Source organism: Leishmania donovani, chromosome 18 (genome assembly GCF_000227135.1).
Source record: "Leishmania donovani BPK282A1 complete genome, chromosome 18".
Lineage (NCBI taxonomy): Eukaryota > Euglenozoa > Kinetoplastea > Trypanosomatida > Trypanosomatidae > Leishmania > Leishmania donovani.
In genome coordinates, this window is record NC_018245.1 from 301,878 (window position 1) to 315,955 (window position 14,078).

The 14,078-nt window shown below is 61.2% G+C and overlaps 5 protein-coding genes across 5 annotated transcripts; all 5 read left to right on the plus strand.

Moving 5' to 3' along the window:
* Window positions 1-2,027: 2,027 nt before the first annotated feature.
* Window positions 2,028-4,583, plus strand: LDBPK_180720 (hypothetical protein, conserved; the record flags this gene model as incomplete). The annotated part of the gene is made up of 1 exon (XM_003860037.1): window positions 2,028-4,583. One exon carries the CDS (start codon window positions 2,028-2,030, stop codon window positions 4,581-4,583), a length of 2,556 nt encoding a protein of 851 aa, XP_003860085.1.
* A 733-nt stretch (window positions 4,584-5,316) lies between these two features.
* LDBPK_180730 (dynein-light chain-protein, putative) lies at window positions 5,317-6,069 on the plus strand (the record flags this gene model as incomplete). Its single annotated transcript, XM_003860038.1, has 1 exon — window positions 5,317-6,069. One exon carries the CDS (start codon window positions 5,317-5,319, stop codon window positions 6,067-6,069), a length of 753 nt encoding a protein of 250 aa, XP_003860086.1.
* Window positions 6,070-7,147: 1,078 nt separating this feature from the next.
* Window positions 7,148-8,548, plus strand: LDBPK_180740 (elongation factor Tu, putative; the record flags this gene model as incomplete). Its single annotated transcript, XM_003860039.1, has 1 exon — window positions 7,148-8,548. The coding sequence occupies one exon, from the start codon at window positions 7,148-7,150 to the stop codon at window positions 8,546-8,548; it is 1,401 nt and encodes a 466-aa protein (XP_003860087.1).
* Window positions 8,549-10,147: 1,599 nt separating this feature from the next.
* Window positions 10,148-11,785, plus strand: LDBPK_180750 (hypothetical protein, unknown function; the record flags this gene model as incomplete). Its single annotated transcript, XM_003860040.1, has 1 exon — window positions 10,148-11,785. The coding sequence occupies one exon, from the start codon at window positions 10,148-10,150 to the stop codon at window positions 11,783-11,785; it is 1,638 nt and encodes a 545-aa protein (XP_003860088.1).
* Window positions 11,786-12,613: 828 nt separating this feature from the next.
* On the plus strand, window positions 12,614-12,904 carry LDBPK_180760 (hypothetical protein, conserved; the record flags this gene model as incomplete). Its single annotated transcript, XM_003860041.1, has 1 exon — window positions 12,614-12,904. The coding sequence occupies one exon, from the start codon at window positions 12,614-12,616 to the stop codon at window positions 12,902-12,904; it is 291 nt and encodes a 96-aa protein (XP_003860089.1).
* Window positions 12,905-14,078: the final 1,174 nt, after the last annotated feature.

Consider the following 14,078-nt stretch of genomic DNA (forward strand, 5'->3'; position numbering starts at 1 on the left):
AACTCCGCTAGGTGAGATGCCGCGGGTGATACTTCTCCAAGAGCTCCGTCGCCACCGCCGCGCATCCACGTCGCTGGGGCGTGTGCGCCTCTGTGCCTGTGTATGTGTATGCATATGCATGTGTGTGTGTGCTTGTGTTTGTGTGCCAGCTGCGCTGCCGCGCAGGATGAGAGACATTCAACGGATCCCAATCAGAGCACTGTGCACTGAAACCCCGTCCTGATGCTAATCCGCAAAACAACGGCTGACGCGGCGACGCAGCCGGCCACGGGCACGTGCTGTGATGTGCCGCGTGACGGATGGATGGCATGGAAAGCAGCGACGGAGCAGTTCTTAGAATGTTGCAGTCGTAGCATTTCTCACACCGAGACAGATGCAGGGAGGTGGTGGCGTGGCTCACAAACGACATGACGGGAGACTGCCTGCAGAGGCGGCTGCCGGCTCTTGACGCACACAGTTGTCACAGCGCTCTCCAAAGATGGCGCCTGCGCGCATGTCGTGGAGTGTAAAGGACCACCCTTTCTGTGAAACAAGCGGGCGCACACGAGAGACAGACGTACCTGGGCTTTCCGTATTGGCTTTTTTTCTGCTGCTTTATTCGGGCATCGGTGTGGACGTAATCGGCGGTCCTGCTGCAGGGAGGCCGGGGTGCATCCAGCGGCATGCGGACGGCTGTGACATGCATCGTTCTGAGGCGTTCGGAGCCACGTGCCAGTCTCGAGACGCAGAAGCTGACCGAAGAAGAAGAGGGAAAGCGATGCACCGTGGCGATCACCTGCTTGTTTCGTACGTTGGTCTTTTCCTCCAACCGTCTTCCATCCACCACTTCCTTCTCTGCGCCGTCCCCCAGCCCCCCTTTTTCAGTGCATGTGGCTCCTCCTTCACCGATCACCTGCACCCCACCTCCCCTTCTTCTTCTAGCGGATTCGGCCGACTGTGGTGAGCAGCAGCTTCGGCCAAAGGGGTGAAGTCAGGCGTGGTGGCGGCGATTGATGGACTGCGCCGCACGCACACCGTTTTGCAGACGTATACACATTCCTGCGAGCACACAGAACTGCAGGCGCGCTTGAGAGGATCATAGACACACGCTAATAGGCATAGAATCAGGACCACAGCAGGCTGAGCCTCACCGCACATCGTCCACCGCGGCCACCACGGCACACGACTATGTGAGCGACGGCGATAAGCGTAATCTTCGCCAGGAAAGTAGCTCGGCTCTGTCTCTCCTCGTCGGCTTCGTAGAGCGCGCTCCCCGCCCGCACACGCAGTGCTGCTTCGTTATGCCGCCGAAGCGTAAGGGTGCACGAGCTGTGCCTGCTCCGAAAACATCGAAGTCGCGCACGGCCTCCGCGGCAGTAGCTAGTGCAGATGGCCAATTCGACCCCGCGACCGCAACGAGGGCCAAGATCCCGACGGCGCTAGCCGCGGAACCAACTGGGCGCAAGCGTGGGCGGCCGCAAAGCGCGGGCGCGTTGCCAGCCAAGGCAGCGGGAGCCTCGGCGCCACTTCAGCCGTGCGTGCCACAAGTGTCTGCGGGTGCGCAAAAGCCGAAACGAAGGGCTGGCGCCGGCAATGCAGCTGCCTCGTCCACAGCGACTGGGCAAGCAGCCGCACAGACACCTCAGCCTCCACCAGAAAAGGTGGCACGGACAGAGCTGCCCCAGCCCGTCGTTTCAAGGCCTACATTAATGGCTGCTGTCGCGGCATCGGCCATCAAAGAAGTGGGGACCGCCAGGCACCACAATGCAAGCACAGCGGACGAGGACCAACCCGAGAGCGTCTCCCTGCTTCGTCGCTATCTCCCTTTCCCGGTCCCGGCGTCCACTAACAGCAGCGGCGCCTCGGATGCACAGGAGTGGAACATAAGTGACGCCGTGGTCTTCTCGACGTATCTCGCCGAGGTGCAGTCCCACCTAACTCGCCACTGCTGCCGGCAACTCGCGCGGCTCACCACATCAACCGCGCCAGCCTTCTTGCACGCTGCAGCCCTGGGCGAGGCAGCGCTGACAGCCTCCCCAACACCACACATGTTGGCTCACGCAAGCAGCGGCCCTGACGATCAAGGGTCGCTGTCGCCGGTAGAGCAACTGGTTGACAGGCAGGAGCAGGCATATCGCACACTTCGGGCCACCATCGCTGCCTCCTGCGCTCTAGGTCACCGCTCCTGCCAGGTACTATGGGGGCCGCGCGGCAGCGGCAAGCACCGCATTCTGCGTCTTCTCGCTCACGACGTTCGTCGCACCCCCAACACCTTCGTAATAGAGCTGCAGGGGCGGCTGCTGAAGGACGACGAGGCCGCTCTCGGCGTCATTGCCCAGCAGCTGCTCTCCTTCTTACAAAGCCCGCAGTCCGCGCAGCTGCGCGCCGTGCATTACCTCTTGCGCACCGGCACCTTCGGGTTTGGCCAGCTATTTCACTTCGAGCGGCACATGCAGGACGGCGACATGGTGGCGGCCGCGGCGACAGCGCCAGGACTCAGCGCACGCGCTATGGACGGTGCGGATACGTTACTCCTGCACACGTCTCAACACATGACTGGAGACGGCGGCCGAAGCGGCGCGACTCGGCGGCAGCGCCCGTCAACGGTAACTGCCCCGCCCACGAAAGCTCCGCACCGAGGGGCGAGGCGTGCGCGCTGGCGCTTGAGTCGCCCCGCGCCTGGTGATCGGGCCGACAGCAACGCGGACGGGTCGGCTGAGGATGCGGAGGACGATGCTACCGAGGACGAAGAAGCCGTGCAAGGGAGCGGCGTCATGGTGACGTCCACCACGACATACCTCACCGGCGGGGCGGCGAGTGCCCTGCCTCATCTCCAGCAAGCGCTTCTCCTCCTGAAGAGCCTAGGTTGCAGCATTGTCGTGTGCGTCCGCGACATCGACGTTTTCGGCATCCGCTGCGATCAACTCCTCTACGTCCTCTCCGGTCTCATGCACGATAGTGACGGAGGCGGCGGCGGTGCAGGTGGTGGCGGAGGGCTGTCTCTCGTGCTGGCGTCCGCCGCGCCTGACATCCGCCAGCTGGAGAAGCGGCTCTCCAGTCGTCTAACTTGCGAGACGCGGTACGTGCCGCTGTTGCCCTGGTCCTTGCGCAACCTGCTTGCCGCTACGCTGCACACAATGGCGCAGGACGCGTCGCACCAGGTTTGCATGAAGGAGGTTGGTCGACAAAGGGCGGACCTAGTCGCAACTCTGCGTTCTGGTGCGACGAAACTGCGACAGAGCACGGAGGGCGGCGGCAAGATCCAAAAGCGTGAGCAGGAGGCGCTGAAAAAGTCGATGGCTGACCTGGAGGCGCGACTGCACGCGAGCGAGGCCACGCTGCGAGAATTGCGTGCACAGCGGCGACACCTTCTCAGCCTGCTCGACACAGAGACTGCCCCCACGACCATGGCACTCGGCGCCAACAGTGCCGGCTCTCCGGCACTGGGTTACTACAGAGCTTCCGGCTGGCGCTCTTCAGCGCTGCCGTTGCCGCTGCAGCTACAGCAGCGGGCGCCCACCTCTGCAAGTTCAACGTCTTCGTCCTTTACGACTGCTCGCACCTGGTCTGTCGGCTCGCTGCTCGCCCACTCCTCTCTGACGCTCGAGGTGCAGTGCGTCATGTGCGAGGAGCTTCTCCGACAACTCTGTTGCGCCACACGCGCACGCCAAGCACGGGGTTCTGCCGGTGTTGATGCCGCCTGTGGCAGCGGCTGCCCTGCACTCGCGCAACTGGTGACGGAGCTGAGCACGGAGCTCGAGCTGAACAGCAGCACCAGCTCAACCGTGCTGACGGTGCTGGCGAATCACCTGTGCAAGGCTGCTAGCGGTGCCGTCGATCTTCTTGGTGGAAGTGGTCGGCGCGTGCTGCTGAGTTGGTTGCGCGCACGGCTGCGGCAAGAGCCCATCCCTCCGGCGGCCGCCAGCGTCACCTCTGCTGCGCAGGCAAGCACCACATGCCCAGCGGGGGTGCCACAGATGATTTTGCTGCGCTGGCGGGAGGCGGCGCAGTCCATGGTGACGAACATCCCCGACCGTCGTGCAGGGCTCGCCGAAGAAGCAGCAATGAATGAGCGCTTCGTTGGCGTTGACCTCCGACCATCGCTTGCCTTGGGCGACCGTGAGCCGGCGGCGACGGATGGTGCGAACATCAGCCGCTCAGAGTACCACCGCCCACCTCCAGGGCTGCCGCCGCTGTCTTTGCTGCCCCCGAACCTACATGACCTGCTCGCCGACGGTCAGCTTGTTGGCATGGGCTACGGCAGTCGCGAGGTGCTGCTGGTCCTCTTCTACATGCACATCCACCACACCAGCGGCGTGCAGGAGCGCACCGTAGCCGATCTTCTCGAAGACGTCTCCTCCTCGCTTGGGACGAAGGCGGCGGCTGCGCTAGATCGAGAGGCGTTTCGCCATGCCATTCGCCTGCTGTGCCGCTGGCGGCTCCTGCGTGTGGTGGAGGCGCACTCACAGCTGCTCGAAATCTGCGGCAGCGACGCGCGACTGCGCGAATTTCTCTTGACCGTGCTGTCAAAGCAACCCGCGTGGTGTGAAGCTGAGTTGGGCCTTGACGCGCGCGAGATCATGCGCTTCCGCAGCCTCCTGTGACACGCAGCATCAGCAGCACAGGAGCGAGAAACGAAAGGAGGCAGCTGCTGTGGTGTCCGTGTGCGTGACTGTATGCGTGATTCTTATTGGCTGGGAGTACAGGAAGAGCAAGGCAGGGCATCTCGCGCGTGCACAGCGGACGAAGTCGCCGCTTACCTGTACGTGCACGGAATCGCGCGCATACATCATCCAGACGAACCGTGCGGCCTGGTATCTCACTTGTGCACCGCATGCAGCGCACCTCGACATTAACTCTTCAAATCACTGGACCATCTGTAATGGGATCTGCCTCTCCGCCCATCTAGGAATGGGAACCGGCAGATGAGATGGCAGAGCGTCAGCCGTATCAACATCCGCGGCCTTGTGTGTGCCACGCGCACGCACACGCACACCCAAACCGCCCCCTCTGCGATCACATCCCTGAAGTGCCTACGCGTATCCCTTCCCTCCGATCTACTCTCTGACCTGGCTGCCGGCAGGGAACACACATGTAAGCGCATACACACGAATTCGCCACAACGTCATCCATTGCATAGAAGGAAAAGGCCTATTCTCGACGCAGCAGACAAGACACACGCTGGCCCCTACACCAAACCGCACTCCTCTACGAGCCGCAGGAAGCGAAGGGTGCCAGTGAGTGTGGTCACGGCAGGATACTCCCCTAAGTCTCTCTCCCGCACGAACGCATCCTTCTTCGCCTCCTTGAGCGAGCAGAGGGTGAGGGGGAGGGAAGATGGCTGACCATAGCTCCGAGAACTCGACAGCGGCGGAGACCGTAAACAGTGATCTCGATGCCACGCGCCCCGGCGCCGACGCCGCCACGCTCAGGGGCAGCTCCGGCGCTGACGAGACCTCCAAGAATGTGACGACAAGTGGGCAGGACGTGCCAGAAGACCAACAAGGATCGACCACTGCAGGCGTGGCAGACGGTGCGAATGGCGAGGCAGCGGTGAGCGCCGAAAAGGCAACGGCCGCCAACACCAACAACGACGGCAGCGGCAGCCAAGAAGATGGCGAAGCGGACGAGGATGAGGAAGAGGACGACGCCGGGCACTGGGAGCGCGTTGCGGCGAGCGATGTCAAGAACATCATCTTGCAAGTGTTGAGCCCATACTTTGACGACGACGTCGGCGGTGGCGCCGCTGCAGGCCCTGGTGGTGATTTGGCCGCTATACCGTCTGCGTCGGGCCCTTCGCCGCCGGCAATCGAAGAAGACCGCGACGGTGACGACACGGCGCAACGCTACGATCATTTCAAGGCCGAGGAGTGGGTGGCGCTGGTGTGCGACGGCATCATGGAGCGCCTGGTCGCCCTTGGAAAACCGTTCAAGTTTGTCGTGCACGCGATGGTGATGCGCAAGTGCGGGGCAGGTGTGCACGTGTGCTCTAGCTGCTATTATGCCCCTATGGATGGTTGGCTGAGCCACGCCCACGACCTCTCTGCACACCTCTACGCGGTTGTGACGGTGTACTGGTGCGCAGTGTAGGCGTCGTATGCGCGCATCTGTGCGCCCCTTCCTCCCTCGATGTGAATTAAAGCTCCACCCCACCCCTCCTTCTACCACAGATCGCGGGCCTCTCCCTCTCTCAAGCATTGGCGCGCGCAGCCTCGCCACGACGGTGACGAGCCTGATCAACCCCCCCCCCCTTGCAGATGGAAGCGAGACGGCCGAAACCATCAATAGACGATGTCGCCATCAACAACTGCATCAGTGTACGATGTACACTGGCCTTCCTGAGTCTTTGGGTGAGTGTGTCGTGGCGATGATGACGCGCGCATCCTCTCACCGGCCATCTCCACCGTTGCAACCAGTACTTGGATCTGTTTCTTTTTTTCGCGTCCGAAACGCGGAGGAGATCCCCCAAAGTCTCTCTCCTGTCGTGCGCTCCCGCACTCTCGACAAGAGATGCGCGCCCGTGGGCCTCACGGGTGCGTAGCGGTGTGGTCGATGCACATGCCGTACCCACCCACCTCATCTTCCCTCGCCTTTGCATTCAAATGTGCGCATGGATAGACATGTACATCGCTATTGAATGAACGAAACAACATAATGCGCAGCATGGCGCCCCCCCCCCACGATCGTGTCCGTAACTGGCACATCTCCTCCAGCCCACCCATCGACTTCCGCTCTTCGCTCTTCGCTCTCCTTCGCGCACGCGCACAAGCACTACTATACACATCTGTGTGCCCCCCCCCTCCCATTGGCCTTGTGCCTCGCTCTCGCTCGCGCTCTCTGTCTGTCTCACTCGTGTGTGTGTTTGTGTGTGCGCGCGTGTATGTGAGCGGGCATCGTAGCCTTCTCCCACCGTTCTTTACGCCTTCCTGCTTTATTTCCTTTGTTGTTCTTCTTGTGCGCCTACCCCACCACCACCACCCCCCATACACACCATACACCACACCCCACAGGGCTCCCTGACGGCGGTGCTTGTCTTCCTCTTATGCTTTCTGCGTGGGACGAAGAGCAACGATACTCCGAAATTAGGGCCCGCGCCGTCTCCACACTTGTCACCTCTCCCTAATCCCTCCCCCTCCCCCCTCCCCGCACCTCTTCGCAACCGGCAGGTATGTTTCGCTCGTGTGTGCATCGCCTTGCCCCCAAGGCGAAGGAGGCGTTTGTTCGCGGTAAGCCGCATCTCATCATCGGCACCATCGGTCACGTCGACCACGGCAAGACGACGCTGACGTCGGCCATCACGACGGTTCTCGCGAAGCGCGGTCAGGCGCAGGCGCTGGACTACTTCGCCATCGACAAGTCCCCGGAGGAGAAGAGCCGCAAAATCACCATCAATGCCACGCACGTCGAGTACGAGTCGGAGAAACGCCACTACGGACACATCGACTGCCCCGGTCACATGGACTTTGTGAAGAACATGATCACCGGAGCTGCGCAGATGGACGGTGGCATCATTGTGGTGGCGGCCACCGACGGCGTCATGCCGCAGACACGCGAGCACCTCCTGATCTGCTCGCAGATCGGGCTTCCGGCGCTCGTAGGGTTCATCAACAAGGTGGACATGACGGACGAGGACACGTGCGACCTGGTGGACATGGAGCTGCGCGAGCAGCTGGAGAAATACAAGTTTCCGGCGGAGGAGACGCCAATCGTGCGCGGCTCAGCCCTCAAAGCCGTCGAGGGCGATGCGAAGTACGAGGAGAACATTCTCGAACTGGTGCGGAAGTGTGACGAGTGGATCCCTGACCCGCCGCGCAACACAGACAAGCCTTTCCTTATGGCCATCGAGCACGTTTACGAGATCGGCAAGGACAAGAAGAGCGTTGTCGTGACCGGCCGCGTCGATCAGGGCATTCTGAAGCTCAACACAGACGCCGAGCTGGCCGGCTTCAGCTCCAAGAAGTCGACGGTGAGGGTGACGGGCATCGAGATGTACCACAAGACGCTGAGCGAGTGCATGCCTGGTGACTCCGTCGGCGTCAGCATTGTCGGGACCGGCGACACGACCAGTCTATCCAAGGGCAACGTGGAACGCGGCATGGTGATGGCGGCGACGGGTAGCACGAACCTGTACAACAAGGTGAAGGCGCAGGTGTACGTGCTGACGAAGGATGAGGGCGGCCGCCACACTGGCTTTAGTCCTCACTACCGCCCGCAGCTCTTCTTCCATTGTGCTGACGTGACGGCGGACATGAGCTTCCCGGAGGCGGAGAAGCACCGCGAAGAGCTCAACAAGAAATTCGGCCGCGGCCCCGAGGAGGACAAGAAGAAAGAGGCAGCGATGAAGGAGTTCGAGAGCAAGCTCGTCTGCATGCCGGGCGATAACCGCGAGCTGATCCTGACGCTGGCGTACCCGATGCCCATTGAAAAGGGTCTGAAGTTCACCATCCGTGAGGGCAAGATCACTGTCGGCTGGGGCGCCGTGGTGGAGACAATGGGCCTCGACACGAAGGTGAACATTGAAGGCAAGCGCATCGGCGCGAAGCCGGTGACTGGCAAGAAGAAGAAGTAGAGTGCACATGGCTGAGTGCATGAGGGTGTGTCTGGAGGAAAGGGGAGGGAGGCGGAGGTAACGGGAAGAGATGGTGACGCTGTGACGCTGGAAGCAAAGGAACTGAGAGAACTACGTGTCTATTAGGTTAGCCTCCCTCCTCCCGGCCCTTCAGCATGCACGCCGCCACCACCACCGTAACCACACCTTTTTCTTTCATGCGCGCGTGCGTGCATCGCTTTTTTTTCGTATGTGTGCGGGGGGGGGGTCTACTTCCCCTCTTGTTTAATTCACAGATTCTTCACTCTTCGTTTCGCCTCTAATGCGTGCGCGGTGCGATGTGTGTGCGTGTGTGCGTGTGTGTGTGTGTGTGTATGTAGGTTTCCGCTCGTGTTCCTTGTTGGTGTCGTGCCCTTGTTGGTATCTTGTAACGGCGACAAGTGTATCGGGCTCTTGCCGCCCCGTCTTCTGGTGTTCGTTTTTGTGTGTGTATTGTGCTTCTTACCGTGTTGGAAAGTGCGGCGTGCGGTGTGCGGGAAGGAGGGGGTGTCTCTGTGTGCGTGCGTTTGGTGGCGGGGCGGGTAGGAGGGTGATGGAGACTGTCTTATACACCAGCCTCGCTCTCTGCCCTCCGCCCTGCGGCTTTTCTCCCTGTGTAGTGGTGGACAAGAACGCAGGAGGTGTGTGAGCGCGTACAGACGCACACGCCTACACGGGAAATGCGCACAGTCGCACGCACCCATCCCCTCGTTTGTCTCTTCGGGCCGTTTTCTATTTTGTGTGGAATGTCTTGATTACTTTAAAAACGAGAGATAAGAGACCACATCTCATCCACAACAGGATCTGCCTGTGCGTGTGTATGTGTGCGTGTGCGTGTGCGTAAGGAAGTCGTCCTCTCGGGTGGTGCTGGCTCGTTCTTGAGCTGCGCTGACGCGCACAGGCACACAGGACGCGCAGGCCCAGCTCATGGTACGCACATTGGTAAAGCGGGCAGTGTCACGTCAAGACTTCGTCTTTGTTTTTAATGAAGCATGCATGAGCTAAGTCAGCAGGCGGAAGTGTGGAATGACGACGACGCAGTGGCGAGGTGGTGGCCAAGCGGGCGAGGGAGCAACACGAGAGGTGCAGGGGAAAAAAAAAAACGCAGCGTACAGAGGCGCTTGCAAGGAGCGTAGAGTTTGGCGGGCGGTCGTCGTGGCCGCGCGCACATACCCACGTCCGCTTAAGCGTGTCTTTGGAAGGTGTGATGACCTCATGCAAGAGTAAGTGAGGTGCGCCGAGAAAGGGAGACGCAGGGGTACAAGAGCTGTAATTTGCATGAGGGGCGGCCATGCAGTCTCTCCCAAACAAGCATCTCTGCGCGCATGCTGCAACGAGTGAGAAGAGACGCTTCCTGCTCCCCCCACCACCTTCGTCTCCACTTAGCCCCTCCCCCCCCTCCCGTGCCTCACTGCTGTTCCCCCGTCTCACCGGCTCTCCAATGACCTCGCCCTCTACCCCTCATCATCTACCCTCCCTTCCTCCCTCTCCCCACTCTTACCCCCTTCACCGAGTCACACAGCAGACACACGCACATGAACCGTCGCAGATACACCTGCGCACACATCATAGAAGAAGTGGATGTCTGCACCACACCTGTTATCCTTCCTGCACCCAGCCGCGTCTTGTAGCCCACCTCCCATCGCCGTGCCGACATGGATGCTGGCGACGGAGGAACGGCTGGGCCGCCAGGCTGTACACATCGCGGAGCTGGAGGCAAGGCACGACATCACTGCTCTTCTAACTCGCTCCTACTTCGCGATGTCGACGTCATGTCCGCGTTCGGAGTGGCGGCCTGTTCGCTTAGAGCCAGACTCACAGCTGGAGTGCCTGGCTGCCGCATCGAGCAGCCACAGCGAGAACGACGGTGACACGGTGGCGAAGCAATCGTGTCGCGCCGCGTCCTGTGCAGAATCTCTGTCGTCAACAGCGTTCTCTTTGAGACACATACAAGCCTCTGCGCAGACCGGCGCGTTTTCGCGACAACGCGAAAACGACACACGCCGCAGCACGCCAGAGCTGCCGCTGTCTTCCTTCTGGCAGCAGCTGGCAGACCTCGATGAGCGACTGACCGAAGTAGAGTGGGCAACGGTGCACTGCAAAGGGTCGCAGCCGACGGCTGACGCACGTCGACCTCAACAGCCCCGTGTCAACTCGTCCAGGCCAACGATGGACGACTGTGTTGCTCTTCTCGACTCTCTGCTCGCATCGCAAGAGGGGACGCGCACGCCTCAATGGGACGACGCGACAGCCGGCGCAGCGCTACCGCGGCGACAGCGGCGACAGCAGCGACCGTCGCAAGAGACGGAGCGCCATCTACCGCTGCAGCTCCACTCTCGGCAGCAGTGCATGCTGAGTATACTCGCCAAGCTTCGCGATGCTCTGCGCAGCACCCAAGCCTCATACAAGGCAGCCACGGGTATCCGCGCACCCGTCTCGTTGGAGACGCTCCTGCAGCTGCCACCGGAGACCCTGCCGCTTCTCATGTGCACCGACGACGGCATGCACGACGTGCGTCAGCCTCAGTGCCGTCATCACTGCGACGCCTCTGGTGGAACAGCCGCGTGTTGCGGCCTCCTGTCAAGCACCTCTATTTACACGCTGTGGGCCACGCTCATGGATGGCGTCGACATGTTCCCCAGTTTCTCGCGCGCTGTGGCAGAGGCACTCTGGGCAGCAGTGCTGTGGATGCATGCGTGCGCCACTTCTGCGCCGCCCGGTCAGACGTTTTTTGCCCCCATCGCGAGCGGCAAGGGAGAAGGGTGCACCCACATTCGGCCTCTTCGAGCTGAAGTGCAGCAGCAGCAGCAGCGCACCGGCTCCGCGTCTCCGTTGCAACGCCGACCATTAAGGAGTGAAGCAGAACCTCGACAACTGCGCTCTCCCTCGGAGGCGCGTCAGCGATTGACTGTACGTCACCAGCGCGTCATCGCCCCGACCCTGAAGAGTCGGTTGCAAGAGGAGGAGGAGCGGTGGGCGTACCGGGACTTTCCTGTCCGCCGCGGATTCACCGCGCCGACGGTGTACGATGATCTCTTTCCCTTGCCGACTGCTGTCTCAGCGTTTGTGGAGCCCCCGCTGTACACCGTGCCATCGCCGTCACTGTTGACCGGACGCAGCAGCGGTGCTGCAGTTGCAGAGGCGAAGGAAGAGGCGGCGACGACCGTCGGACTCGATTTCTATACTGGACCTGCCCGCAGGCCGCGGTCGCTCGTGTAAAGGCGAAGATGTCGCCCCACACGGATTGGACCACATCGCCACAGTCGCCCATTCTTTCCGCGTGCACTCGCCTGCGTGGGCGTGCGAGTGACACGCTCGCGCGTGCGATAGTGCGCATGCGCATGCCTGGTTTTCCCATGTCCTTCTCTTCGGTGTTCACGCCTCATGTGGCTCAGGCACGCCCTCTCTCGCGGAGCGGGACTGTGTCGACGCCTCTGCCCCCGCCCCCTTCTCGGTGTGTTGCTGCGATCGTTAGCGGCAAGCGGGCAAACACGGCGCAAAACCGCGTCGCCGCGGCGACGTAACGAAGGGATAACTCCGAGCTGGAAAGAGGCGAGGCAGACGGCGAACAGCGCAACATGCGTATGTGTGTGCAACACGGCACTCCGCATTATCGCTGCTTGTCGTCTCTCGTAACGATCTTCTCGGCCGCCACCACCGCCCCTCATTAGCTGCCTTGCAGAGAAACGTTGTCAAGCGTCATCCGCGTGGCATCCCACGCCCTCCCCACGCTCACCTCGTTCTCACCTCAACACCCTTCCGGCTACATTATCTTGCGAACCTCCTCCTCCCCTCCCTTGCCTGCGCCTCCCACTCTCCGCTGTGCACCTAAACGCGCACCAACTCACCCGACATGCCCTCTCCTTTATCTGCGTGCACGTGCTGACCCAGCGCCGTCGACGATCCGCGAGGAAGAGCTGCATCATCGAGTTGCCGTATTCAGTCCGACCCCCGCAAATTATCAGGGTGCTTACTGGCACATCTTTGTGTGTGCGTTTTTTTTTTTTGCGCGCCAGCCTCCGCCGTTTACAAGCTTACCTTCGCGCCATGTCGAGCAGCGCGGGGGCGTCGTCCTCGCCCATGTCAACCGATCGCTGCTCCTTTTACTGTCCCGTGTGCAACATTCAGTTTTCGGACTCGCACGCCGCAGAGGCGCACAAGGCCAGCCGCCAGCACAAACGGAAGAGCGGCGAGCTTGAGTGGGAAGCGCAGCAGTACAAGAAAGACGCCGATGTGACCCCCGACGATGTGTGGGCGCTCGTGCGGCGCAAGCAGGCCGAGCTCCACGTCATCCCCTGGAGCGAGCTCAAGTACAGCGAGGAGGAGAGCACGGCATGAGAGGGAACGGCGTGCCGCCTAGGTGCGCATGTGTGTGGCCGTGCTATGTGGCGCCACAGCAGCTCAGCCGGGTGCAGACAAGTGAGACGCTTTCCGCGCGATTGGAGACGTGGTGAACGTCCCGGCACTGCCTTTTTTGTGTGTGTATGTGTGTGTGTGGTGGCTTCCGTGCATGTGGGCGTGTATGATTCAGCCCCGAGCACGCGGGCATCTACGCAGGGAAAGGCCGAGGCAAGAGAAACAGAGGTGAGCGCGCACACAGAGAGAGCAGATCTTCAGAGTGGTGCGGAGGTCTGCGGGAGAGATGAGGCTCGGTGGAGCAGCAGCACGGTGGCACACCGCCTGCCGTCCAGCCGGTTTCGCTCACCGAACCCCCTCCGCAGACGGACATCGCGCGGGAGCGAAAGGGCGAGCATGCTCGGGGTCGTGAGAGCAAAGCTTGCGCGCGCTGCATTGCCATGCCGTGCCTGTCGTGCTGCCCGCTCTAGCTTCCGCTGCTTGTGTTTCTTTTCGGCTGCATCATGTGCTACACCTTCCCCCCTCTCTCTGCCTCCGCCTCCGCTTCCGGACTCAGCATCATCGACGAGGATTATCCACGTAAAATCGTCACTTTATCCTCCGCTGCCAGCGCTGGGTTTCTCGCTTCAAAAGTGTGCTGTGCACACACACACACACACACACACACACCAACAACCGCAACAACACAACACAACGTACTTGAACTGATCGAGTACAGCAGAGAAAGGAAAGGAGGGCGACAGAGAAGATCGTCTTTGATCAGATCACAGCGAGGCAGCACGGTGGTCGCCGCGCTCGACTGCAGGGACTCCCCTTTACCTCCTTCACGGCTCGTGTGTGTGTGTGTGAGTGTGTGTTTTTTTTTTTTTTTGAGCGTCCTCTGCACCTGCTTGCCCCGCAGTGGGTGAGGCGCTTCTCAACTCATCTTTGCTGGTCCTCCTCACCTCCCCGCAGTCACGACTGCCTGCTCTTATCTCGCCGTGTTTCTCCGATCATCTTCGTCGGTCTTTCGGCCTGGCATCTCCGACTGTATTGTGAACGTTGCCGGTGCCTTGCTTTTTCGGTACGTGTGTCTGCTGATCGCGCACTCAGGCGCTGTGCTCGCCGTGTCGCACTACGGTAGCTTCCACCACCAAGAAGCCCCCCTTCTCTCTCC